At 33.4% G+C, this 11764-nt stretch overlaps 2 protein-coding genes across 2 annotated transcripts; both read left to right on the forward strand.

The window, feature by feature from the left end:
• Window positions 1-2300: 2300 nt before the first annotated feature.
• Window positions 2301-5337, forward strand: LOC111308053 (endo-1,4-beta-xylanase 5-like). The gene is made up of 11 exons (XM_089751664.1): window positions 2301-2317; window positions 2481-2562; window positions 2658-2710; window positions 2939-3014; window positions 3066-3288; window positions 3472-3659; window positions 3755-3853; window positions 4057-4311; window positions 4386-4910; window positions 4999-5140; window positions 5294-5337. The coding sequence occupies exons 1-11, from the start codon at window positions 2301-2303 to the stop codon at window positions 5335-5337; spliced, it is 1704 nt and encodes a 567-aa protein (XP_089607790.1).
• Window positions 5338-7249: 1912 nt separating this feature from the next.
• Window positions 7250-11617, forward strand: LOC111309023 (ADP-ribosylation factor-like protein 8a). Its single transcript, XM_022907782.2, has 6 exons — window positions 7250-7524; window positions 9249-9330; window positions 9440-9472; window positions 9602-9723; window positions 10845-11006; window positions 11198-11617. The coding sequence occupies exons 1-6, from the start codon at window positions 7487-7489 to the stop codon at window positions 11313-11315; spliced, it is 555 nt and encodes a 184-aa protein (XP_022763517.1). The 5' UTR covers window positions 7250-7486; the 3' UTR covers window positions 11316-11617.
• The last annotated feature ends 147 nt before the right edge of the window (window positions 11618-11764 follow it).

Raw genomic sequence — 11764 nt, forward strand, 5'->3', positions numbered from 1 at the left:
TGGATAAACAATAAATACCAGGGAATACTGTGGATGGACTGAAGCTTGCTCTGAGCATTTTCTTTTATCCATTGTTTATGGTCAAGGTTTTGCATGGGTGGTGGTAGCTGGGTGCTTCGCACGGCCTACCATAAGCTCCTGGTCCATTGACAATTACAGAAGATGTGCCCCAAATCCTCAACATCATGCATGCAAAACACACAAGCGGTTTGGGACGTTCAGCCTTCTTTTAGTAAACTCAAAAGAAATGCGTAGGCAAAATATCATGCATACATTGCCATATAAAAAATTTGATTTTTGGCAGGGCTTGAAGTTTCCATATCCACTCCCACTGGCCTTTATCAGCTTTCTGGGTAGTCCCTTTAGCGAGGTTATAAGCTGATTGGATAGAACACCCCATTAGAGGAGGCAGTCCAGTAAATGGTATCTTGCTCTCGTCCCACCAATCGAGTAGGAGTAGCCCTTTTATTGTCCAACACTCCCTAACCAGCATTGAACTTGCCCAAAGGGCTTTAATTATAAATAACCAACTTTCAAATGCAGAACGCAACATCGTTAAAACTTAATACATATATGTAATATATTTAACAAACATATATTTTCATCCCCTATTGCCACGATTTGTGACACATGGACTGCCACGTATGCAACCTCCATTTGCCACATAGGATTATTAAGTTGCCACTTATCTATTTTAAGTTTTCAAGTCATTCAACCTTAATTATCCCTCTTTTATGTCTTTCATCCCCTACAATTTAGAATCAAGAATGCTTCATCTTCCATTCTTGATCTAATGTCTCCTCATTATTTGTATTATTTTTTCATTTATTTAAAAAAATTATATTTCTTTATTTAAGAGACTATGAATCTTTTTTATAGCTTGAGAGAAGATAAATTTGCACTATTGATTCTTAATTAATTCTTAATATAAGTAACTTATTGTCTTCCCTACTCATGATTATTTATTTATTGCTTTCAATTTTAATTATCCAAAAAAATCTATTCATCTAACTCTTGATTGTAAGTATAAATATTTTTATACTTAAATTTTTTTAAAAGAATTTGTTCTCTATATTAGAAAGTTTATTGGGTACATTCATTCGTATAAATGATTTTTTAAAAGGATAATAGTTACCAACTTCTAGGTCATAACTCTTTTTCTCTTTCTTTTCCTAAGTTCACTTTTGTTTTTTGCATTTGTTTTTGAAAAGAAAAAAAATCTCACCTTCTTTTTAAACCTAGAAACAAAACAATCTTCCTTTGGTTTGAATAATCCACTCGAATAAAAAAATCCATTGTTCTATAAGGAATTATCAAATTTAGAATTTATTTAATAATTATCTAATCACTTATTTTTCATTCAAATTATTTGCAGTTTCTTCTATAATACAAGTATATTTTTTTCTTTTCTCAAATTTACTACTGTAGTATATATTAAATAATAAAATGATAAACTGAAGCAACTTGCGGGTTGCTATTATGTGTGTGTATATATATATATATTATTTATTTATTTATATATATAAGAAGAGATTAAGTTATATAAAAAACGTTTCATATATTTTATATATATTTTTAATTATTAATTTTAATAGATCAATAGGATGAGATAAATAAATAAAAAATAGTTTAATTCCATTCTTTGGATATTAAAATAAATAATTAAAAAAATTAAAAATTTTTATATTGATAAAATTGATCCCTCATTTTCTCTCTCTCTCTCTCTCTCTCTCTCTCTCTCTCTCTATATATATATATATATATATATATATATATATAGTAGTACCTTTTTTTTATTGCATGAGATCTCAATTGGTAACTCCATAAAGAGGGATACTAATAAATTTCAAATGTTGTTGCCCTGTGTATTCCGTGGTTATGCCACTATTTCGTAATTATTTATTTCAATGGAATGAGATAGACAAATAAATAAATAATTTAATCTTATCCTTTAGATTTATTAAAATAAATATTAAAAAATTTTACATTAATATAAATTAATCCCTCCTTTTTTTTTTCTCTCAATATATAGTAGTACCTTTTTTTATTGCATGAGATCTCAATTGGCAACTCCATAAAAAGGGATAGTAATAATAAATTTCAAATGTTGTTGCCATGCATTCAGCCTCTTTTTCGAGCTGATTTCACGTGATCGGCTTCGGCTTTTTTTTGCCCATTCCTGATCTGGACAACATTAACCTAACTTCAACTCTCCCCACAATTTAGTTCTTTTTTCTTTTAATTTTCTTTCGTAACAAATCAGGAATAATTATATACATACATATATTTAAACAACGGAAATGCTTCACGGGACTAAGTGAATGGGTCAAATTTATTTTAGTGACCATGTCCGTTACAATAATATTCTGTCGGAGTTTTTATGTCTTGTTTCTTAGGCTCTTGCTTTTTATTTATTGATTTATTTGTTTTAAATTGCTGTTAAGTATATATTAGTACTTGCTTTCATATGTTAAAATCAGGTTTACTTTTGACTGTGTTGTGAAAAGATCAATATTGCAGAGGCTTGGATGTTACTTCTTTCATGCATTTTCCTGTTTTCAGGTGGTAGTTTGCGGTCCCTGTAGCAGATATTATGCTGTCCCAACCATTTTTTATTGTTGCATCACTAATCTGTCTGCTCTTAACTGGTTATGCAGGACATGGCATCTGTGCTTTCTCTTATGAGTATGACTATTCCGCCACAACAAAGGCAAGTAGAATAGAATGTTCTGGCTATGGACCTTTCCCAGTCTAATTATTGCCAAAACTATTGCTTCTTTTTAATGTTTTTTCAAGCTTTTTGGGGAAAAAATGGCCCCAATATCAAGCAAGAATTTTCTATTAATCTCAAACATTCTTCTTCCCTGCAATGCCAATGTGGTATCGTTTGGTTTACAGTTCAAAGAAGAAATTATGTTGTAACGGCTGGCACTTGCAGCTACTCCATAGAAGGAAGTAACGTTAATGTGCATGCGTTGTTACTATTACTAACTACCCTTTTTAGAAGAGAACAAGTTATGAATTATGATCAGTATTCACTAGTTACTTAAATCTGTATCAAGCAGTGCTTGGCAGCGTCCCGGAGAGCTCAATATGGTGGAGGGATTGTAGTATATCCGGAGTTCAATCAGGGAGCAAAAGCATGGACCTTTTCCGGTGAAGGAGCGATCAGGGAAGGAGTTTCAGCAGATGGGAACCGGTTTATTGTAGTACAGAATAGAACAGACCCATTATACAGTTTCTCGCAGGCAGTTCAGCTTGAGAATGGAAATTTTTATACCTTTTCAGGTAAATCACAATCATGTTTGGCAAAGCTTGAATTCCACATCTATTTAGAAGATGTTTAATGATGAAACAAACACTTACTCCAGAAAAAAAAGGAAAAGAAAAGAAAGGACAACCTGTTTTACTGTGTAATTGATTGGTTCTCCTCCCAAGATTTAATTGATTGACTGAATGATAAATATTTAGCTTGGATTCAAACTAGCGAAGGGAGTGAGACCGTAGCTGTTGTGTTCAAGACTTCTGATGGTAAACTGATACGTGGGGGTGAAACCATAGCTAAACAAGGGTGCTGGTCGCTTTTAAAAGGTGGCATTGTTGCCAAATTCTCAAGCCCGGTTGAGATTCTCCTTGAGGAGAAGTACATTACTGTTTTGGTTCTTTCATCTGCCTTCTGGCATGCATTTCTTCGTCAAAGACTAATCTTTGGGAACGATAGGAATGGATTGATGTTTTTGTTCCATAAATGCAGAGCAAAAATACAGGTGTGGAGATATGGGTTGATAGTATCTCGTTGCAGCCATTCACTGCAAAAGACTGGAGATCCCACCAAGAAAAAAGCATTGACAAGGTAACTGGAAATAATTGAGAAGAACCTTGCAAATTGCATAGAATATGCCTGAAATGTAAGAAGTTTTAGTGTTTTATCTAAACTGAGATATTTACTCTAGAAATTTTTATCTATAAAGAATCTCCTTGATGAAAGAGATTTGATGGCATTAACAGCCATTCCTTATTTGAGGCTAAGGTTATGATTGAATTTGATTCCTGCAGATTCGTAGGAGGAAGGTGACATTCCAGGTAACATATGCCAATAAAACTGCAGCAGATGGTGCTGTAATCTCAATAAAGCAAACCGCGTCAAGCTTCCCATTTGGATGTGGTATGAACCACAACATTCTCACAAGCACAGGTTATCAGGACTGGTTTGCCTCAAGATTCAAGGTTACCAGTTTCACCAATGAGATGAAGTGGTATAGCACTGAAAAAAGACAAGGTGAAGAAAACTATACCATTGCAGACGCAATGGTGAAATTTTCCGAACAGAATGGAATTTCTATTAGAGGTCATAATATTTTCTGGGACAATCCTAAAATGCACAGCCTAAATGGGTTAAAGACCTTCCTCCTGAGGAGCTACAAAAAGCAGCAACGCATAGGTTGAATTCAGTGGTTTCAAGATATGCAGGACAATTAATTGGGTGGGATGTAATGAATGAGAATCTGCATTTCAGCTTCTTTGAGGATAAACATGGTGAAAACGCATCTTCAGCCTTCTATTCGATGGCTTACCATCTTGATCCTAAGACAACCCTTTTCATGAATGAGTACAATACCATTGAATACAGTAAGGATCAGGCATCTACTGCATCAAAATACAAGAAGCAACTTGAGGAGATTCTGTCATTTCCAGGAAATGCAGGCCTAAAGGCAGCAAAAGGATTGGAAGGCCATTTTAGTGCTGGCCAGCCCAACCTTGCCTACATGAGATCTTCTTTGGACATTCTAGGAACAATGGGATTGCCTATATGGCTTACAGAAGTGGACGTGGGTAAAGGACCGTATCAGTTACTACATTCCTTGAATGAATTAAGACAAACACAAGCACAAACATGCACTACTTATTCTGTTTTTTCCTTAGCAATGTTGAATTAACAGAGTTTTAGAGGGGATGCTGACTGCTGATACCTGATGGTCTGATATTGCTTCCTGGCAGGCACAATACTTGGAAGATATACTAAGGGAGGCTTTTTCTCATCCTGCAGTTGAAGGGATTATCATTTTTGGAGGACCAGAATTTCCGGATTTTATGTATGACCCTGGCAGATACAGATTTCGCATCTACTCCCATTGGAGAGGTTGTGGACAAGCTAATTAACGAGTGGGAATCTGGGAATACACAACTTGCAGCAGATAGTAAAGGATGGTCTCAAGTTTCACTCTTTCATGGAGATTACGAGGCAAAAATTTACCATCCCTAGACTAACTCCTCAAGTACTATCCGTTTTCAGGTAACAAAAGAAACCGAACATGGTACCGTGTTCCTTCAAATTGATCCTTGAGTTATTGTTAAGAAGGTCATCTTATGCCTGGCAACAAGTCCATTTTGTTTTTCAACATCTCTCACAAAATTTTACCATAATGGATTATGGAATACAAAGCAATCTTCAAACTTCGGGATCAAAGGATCTCAAGATTTGAAAGGTTGAAAATTTTCAAAATACAATATCTTCCCAAGTGACGTGCTTGCAAAATATGCACATCCACTCGTGAAAAGCAACCAAGAATTTTACGTAATACAAACAAAAACTTTGATGCAATTGTTGTTAATTTGATGTAATTTGAAACTAAAGAGGGTTATACAAACATGATGATGGATGATAATTTCACAAATGGAAAGAAAAAAGGACTGCTCATACTTTCTGTTACTTTGCAACAAAATTTATTGCAACGGACAGAAGTGTAAGTTTTTCCAGCGAATTACAAGAAAAAGAAAAAGGAACTATTCAATCATGGGAAAAAATGTATGGTAATGATGAAAAACATAAATCTACAACCAGGAAAGCTAGTCACAATCCGAAAATCAAGAGCAGTAAGCAGTTGGTGAACAGTTGAAGCCTTTCATTCAACTTCTCATAGCTATGAAACATGACAAGGCGGCCACAACAAGCCTAAAGAACTCGCATCATCGAAAAATGGCTGCAAAGCGCAAAGAGTGGAAACCATGAAACGTTCCCCATGAACAATCAGAAACAAACAAGATACCCATTCCCCATCATAACGTCTCATTTCTGAAATCCAAATACTGAAATACTATGTTAAAGAAAAAAAAAAACGAGTACATCGCATGGTTATATGAAAGACAGGTTTTTGGTTTCGAACATAGATAAAGAGATAAAACTTACATAAAATTATTTAGATGAAATTTGTTAAATTTTTTTTTTGAAAATAATTTAATAAAAAGTTTTAATAAAAAATTCAAATTGACAAATTGATAAAATTTAATGTAAAAATTAATAATATATAAAAAATTATTAAAAATATTATTTATAATTTAAATTTGATTGATACTTATTTAACAATAAAAATTCTGTTAATATTTTTATTAAAAATATTTATCTAAAAATATATAAAAAAATTTATTAAAAATTTATTAAATTTTATATATTTAACTTATATAATCAGATTTTTCATTCTATCAATTTAATTAATTTTTAATTTTAATTTTTATATAATCATTTCTAATAAAATTTTTTATAAATTTCACTTAAAAAAATTTCATCTATTTTTTTTCCTAATCACTAATTCTAAACTTGTTCTTAGTTTTCCCAAATATTGTAATCATATGTTTTGGACTTAGTTTTGCTTTGATTTGTCTATTTGAACTGCAACACGTGTTCTCCCTTTAGGTTTTAACCAAAGTGACGCAAACTCCTAGCTGGCCTAACCTTTCTTTTTTTTTTTTGCATGCGTGACTTTTTTATCGGCCAAATATTTTGATCGTTCTTTTCTTTGTCTAATTTTCTTTATGAACTTTGTCCAAAATACTTTTCACTTTAATTCAAGCTCCACATAGCAAACCGACCAAAAATTAAAATTAAAATTCATTTGGCGGGCCAAAATATAAATAAAAAAATTAAAAAAATAACTCATCCATAGCAGTAATTTATAATTTTTTTTTAAATAAAGGAAGAAAATTAAATTGAAATCGAATCAACCCAATCTTCACGTGATAAGTCGATAAGCGACAACCTGGAGATTGCAACCTAAGAGCTGGCTTGTAGCCTCATGCACACAAACCACAAAAGCTAAGTGCCACTTTAACGACGTCGTTACCCACTTCCCAAAGGTGTTTTTGTTTTCATCTCATAACTCAGTACCCAATACCTATCTAGAGCGTGAAATCCACGCATTACTGGCATATCGCCAAATATACAAAACCATTTCATAATTGGATTATATCCTCCACTCTCTTTTAGGTGCGTGAAAACCAGCAGAGAACGTTCTTTGCTAGCAGTTCATGTTTTTTTTTTTTTGAAGGTTTTCATTGCATTTATTTTTCTTGATTTAAATGGCGAGGGAATTCAATCATTGAAAAGAAGCGAATAAAAGACGTTTCAATTTTTATTATTTTTTCGACAAAAATCTCTTCAACTCAAAATTGAAACCCTAGTTTCTGGAATTCTTCTCATACGAAAATAAAAATGGGATTATGGGAAGCTTTCCTCAATTGGCTTCGAAGGTAAGTTCTCTTCCTTGTTTGGTTATTAGGAAAATAAAAGAATTAAAGAAAGATTGATATTTTACTTCTTCTATTCATTTTAAATCTGTAATCTAACCGAGGCTAATTTTTTTTAAAAAAGAAAGAGATTCTTTATATTCATGTTCACTTAATCGGATCCTCCAGCTTTCCTGTAAAAGATTTTTTTTCTTTTTTTTCCCGTAAATTTTATTGAAACTAGAAAAAAAAAAAAAAAGACATTTCCTTACATATTTATTTTATTACTGAATTTCTCGTTTCGATTTTAAAATTTTATTACTTTGATAGTTGAAAGTTGGAATAAGTATATAAATGTTTGGAATCAGTGCCTTGCGATTGCAAAGGTTTTTGCTTTTGTTGTTTATTGGATTTTCTTCCCCTTTAATGGGGTTATATTTGGATGCTAAGAACATGCATATATATATATATATATATATGTATGTATATATGTATATATGCGATAATTGCCCCGTGAAGAAATTTGTAAAGTGAAAGCATGCAATGTTGATGGTTGTGATTGAAGATTAGATTTGAAGTGATTCTTCAGGTAGTAATTGGTTGATGGATACTTTGGTTGATTCTAAACATGGTTGCCTAGATACTTGATATATGGTTTGTTAACCACTCTTTTGAAGTGCTTGATTTTGGAAACTTTGAAAAGATATAGAGGAGAAGTTTTTCTCTTCTATGCTCAAGGTGCTTTGGCATGTTTTTACACTGAATTGTGTGTATTTGGTGTGGCTTTGTGGAGGTATTTAGGCGAATTATGTCGGCTGTTGTGTGAATTCCAGTTTCTGCAGTATTGCAGTTGGGAAAGTGATAGTCGCAGCTGGTGGCAACAGCAAAAGTTGCTGGGAGGGAGAGTGATTGGGTTATCTTGCTGAAGTATTTGAAATAAGGATGGCTTGTTATACTGGGATCATCTAGATGATGACCATAATGTTTTTGGTAGAAATGCTATTAATGAGGGAAGTACTTATGTGGCAATGCTGAATTAGGAGAATTAGATAAGTGATGGGGTTCTTGTGGATTACTTCTTGGTTAGGGTCTAGCTGGTTTTTGCAGTATATGTTTTTCCCCAATGGTAATGAACTGCAACAGCATGTTTCAGTGCCTTCCTAGTCTCAAGTCCAAATTAGCAAGCTGCTGAATAGCGGTATCTGTCATGAATTACTCAAACAAGAAGGGATTTTAACGTAGGGTGACAAAGGGAAGCATTTAGTTGCTGCTGGCGGCTCAGGCAGGATGGTTTTTTTTGGGGTTATGTGGCTGGGTTGGAAAACTCAAAATTTATCTTGTTTCCTCTGGCCATTTTCTTCATTGCACGACTTTTTATATATATTCAGGGAATGCCTTACAAGTTTAGAAGAGCTCTTGATGTGCCTAACAATTTGTGTATTCTTGTCGTATAAAGCACTAATAATTTGTAAATCCATATCTTGTTTTACACAAAAATTGCGATATAATTTGTGTCAACACAAAATATATATTTTTTGGTTTTATCAAACTCGTATATGGTTTTGCTAAAATTTTAAATTGTGTCATCTTCGTATCATATTTTGTATCATTTTCGTGTCACGTCATCCTGTCGTGTTTTGCATTGCTAGGACTACATGTTTGTGATTGACCTTTTTTGTACATTAATCCATTTTATTTCGATTAAATTTCCTGCATAGTCATTCTTATTTTCTTTCTCCTCCTCGTAGTCTCTTTTTCAAGCAAGAAATGGAGTTATCTTTAATAGGCCTTCAGAATGCTGGAAAAACTTCCCTAGTTAATGTCATTGCAGTAAGTGAATATTTATGTGAGAGTTTTAACATTGTTTTGTTTGCTATTGTCCTATCTCTTCTAACTTGGTCCTGATGGCTACACTTTGGTTTCTGTATCTTATTTGTAGACCGGTGGATATAGTGAAGATATGATACCAACAGTAAGTTATATAGCAAAGACCAGACACCAACAATTATTCTTGAGATTTTTCACTTCTGTGCAACAAGCTTTTGTTTTGGTTGGTTTATTTTGTTCCTTGTAATTTTCATGGCATCTCTTCTATTTGCAGGTAGGATTTAACATGAGGAAGGTAACTAAAGGAAATGTCACAATAAAGTTGTGGGATCTTGGGGGTCAACCAAGGTTTCGAAGTATGTGGGAGAGATATTGCCGTGCTGTTTCAGCTATCGTGTATGCCTTCATACTTTTTAGCTACTATATTTCTCTTTATAGCATGACCTTGGTACATGTTACATCGTTTAATATTTCTATGGTATGTGTCTTTATTCACAAAGTTGTTTTTCTTTATCAAAATTTTCATTGTTGTGAGCGTACTAGTATATTTCAAAGGATGTTAGGATCTATTTTGCTAGAAACAGAAGCCATTTAATTGTTTTCTGAAGGTACTGGTCTTCTGCAGATAGCTTTCTACTGGAAATTATGAGAAAAAGGTTCCCTTTGTTAATTGACATTTTTTCACATCCTAATTTTGCCCTCTGTATTTGATTTAAGATAAAAAAGCTCTGTCTGTGTGTCTGTAAGCAATTTCCTCTCCCCATCTTATTGCTGGTCTTGCAGTAAGTTGGTTTTCTTAAAAAGCAGTCACTGTAGACAATTTCCTCTCCATCTTACTGCTGGTGTTGAGCTAAGTTTGTTTTCTTATACCTCCTCTTGTTTCTCCTTGCTGCTGTGATCTGCATTTGTGGTCATTTAAGTTCCTTAAATGTACTAGGAAACAACCACCCCTTATCCTCTGACTGATTCATGAAAACTTATGTTCTATCTTCTGGTTAACTATGTTAAACTAAAAGTATGAGTAAATTGTTAGGTAAAAAAGGGAAAGTCAAAAAATTGCAGTCATGTATGTGCTACAGGTGTGAATATACGAACATATCTGAATATCTAATTGAGGGCAATAAGAAGTTGGGCAAGGATCTATATGACTTCTGGTTTACAATTGAGCTTATATCTAGCATGCCCTAAACTCAGAGTTGTGAAATTGATTTGGATCTTTACTTTCCACAAATTTTACAATTGGCAACTCCACAACCCCCATGCCACCTTTTCTTTGAATTTTTTTATTACTGCTTATCTACTGGTTTTCTTGATTTCCTACAGACAAATTTAAAGATAGCTTTTTGCTTTATAAGACTTGCAAATTAGTCATGTAAGAAGTATATATTGATATATGCTATCTACCAGGTAGAAATGCATATTTTGTTGCCCTCTTCATGTAGGTAAAATTTTCATCGGTATGTTGTCAATGATATTGATGGTCAACTAGTTCTTACTTGGATTTCTACAATGTACAGTTATGTTGTGGATGCTGCCGATTATGATAACTTGTCTGTCTCGAGAAGGGAACTCCATGACCTGTTAAGTAAATCCTCACTCAATGGTATTCCCCTACTGGTACTTGGAAACAAGATTGACAAGCCAGAGGCCTTATCTAAGGAGGATTTGACAGAGCAAATGTAAGTGGAGACTTAAAAGTAAATCTTTGTGCTTAGGCAACTGTCGCCTGACATAGACAATGGTTTTTGGTTGTCAAAGTATCGTAGGGAGAAGCTTTTCTCTGTAAATCTTAATGCAACCACATTTATGTTATTAACTATTGCATTTCTTGGCAATTTCTCATTTATGTTTTTGTTGTTGGACCGTGCAGGGGGCTCAAATCTATTACAGATAGAGAAGTTTGTTGCTTTATGATTTCATGCAAGAACTCTACCAACATTGATACGGTGATTGATTGGCTTGTGAAGCATTCAAAATCAAAGAATTGAAGTCTCAGAGTTCCAGGAACTTTTTCAGCTTGTGATTATAATCAGTTATAATTGCTCCTTCCTCCAGGGTGGTCCAACTCCAATATGACTTTGCTCTCTGTCTGTCAGTCAGTCTTTCTAACAGGGTTTGTGAATGTCTGACACCATTGTCTTAATTTTCCAGCTTGGCTTGAATCATAAGTATCATTTAGTATATTTGTTTGGTGGGTGAGTCGGGCATAAATTTGTTTGATCCTTTTATGTACAATATATTGCGTGGTAAATGTTTTGTGGTTTTGAATCAAATAAATGGTTTCGAATTCCATGAATTTTGTAAACAAAAAGGAAAAGTATAATATATTTTAGGAAGCTATAATCCAAGAACCGTGTTCAAAGAAAGAAATATTACGTAAATTTTTTTTTTTTTATTTCCTAATGTTCTAAAAAATCTGAGTACTGCTTTCTTTCTT

Source organism: Durio zibethinus, chromosome 2 (assembly GCF_047325235.1).
Source record: "Durio zibethinus cultivar Kanyao isolate XHJ-2024 chromosome 2, ASM4732523v1, whole genome shotgun sequence".
NCBI classification, from domain to species: Eukaryota; Viridiplantae; Streptophyta; class Magnoliopsida; order Malvales; family Malvaceae; genus Durio; species Durio zibethinus.

What these genes read in the sequence shown, in the direction of transcription:
- LOC111308053 (XM_089751664.1), top strand. An exon ending in ATGCATTTTCCTGTTTTCAG is followed by an intron (nt 2,563 to 2,657) that starts GTGGTAGTTTGC and finishes CTGGTTATGCAG; the next exon opens with GACATGGCATCTGTGCTTTC. An exon ending in ATACCATTGCAGACGCAATG is followed by an intron (nt 4,312 to 4,385) that starts GTGAAATTTTCC and finishes TAAAATGCACAG; the next exon opens with CCTAAATGGGTTAAAGACCT.
- LOC111309023 (XM_022907782.2), top strand. Translation starts at nt 7,487, where the DNA reads ATGGGATTATGGGAAGCTTTCCTCAATTGGCTTCGAAG. An exon ending in CCCTAGTTAATGTCATTGCA is followed by an intron (nt 9,331 to 9,439) that starts GTAAGTGAATAT and finishes TCTTATTTGTAG; the next exon opens with ACCGGTGGATATAGTGAAGA. An exon ending in GTGAAGATATGATACCAACA is followed by an intron (nt 9,473 to 9,601) that starts GTAAGTTATATA and finishes TTCTATTTGCAG; the next exon opens with GTAGGATTTAACATGAGGAA.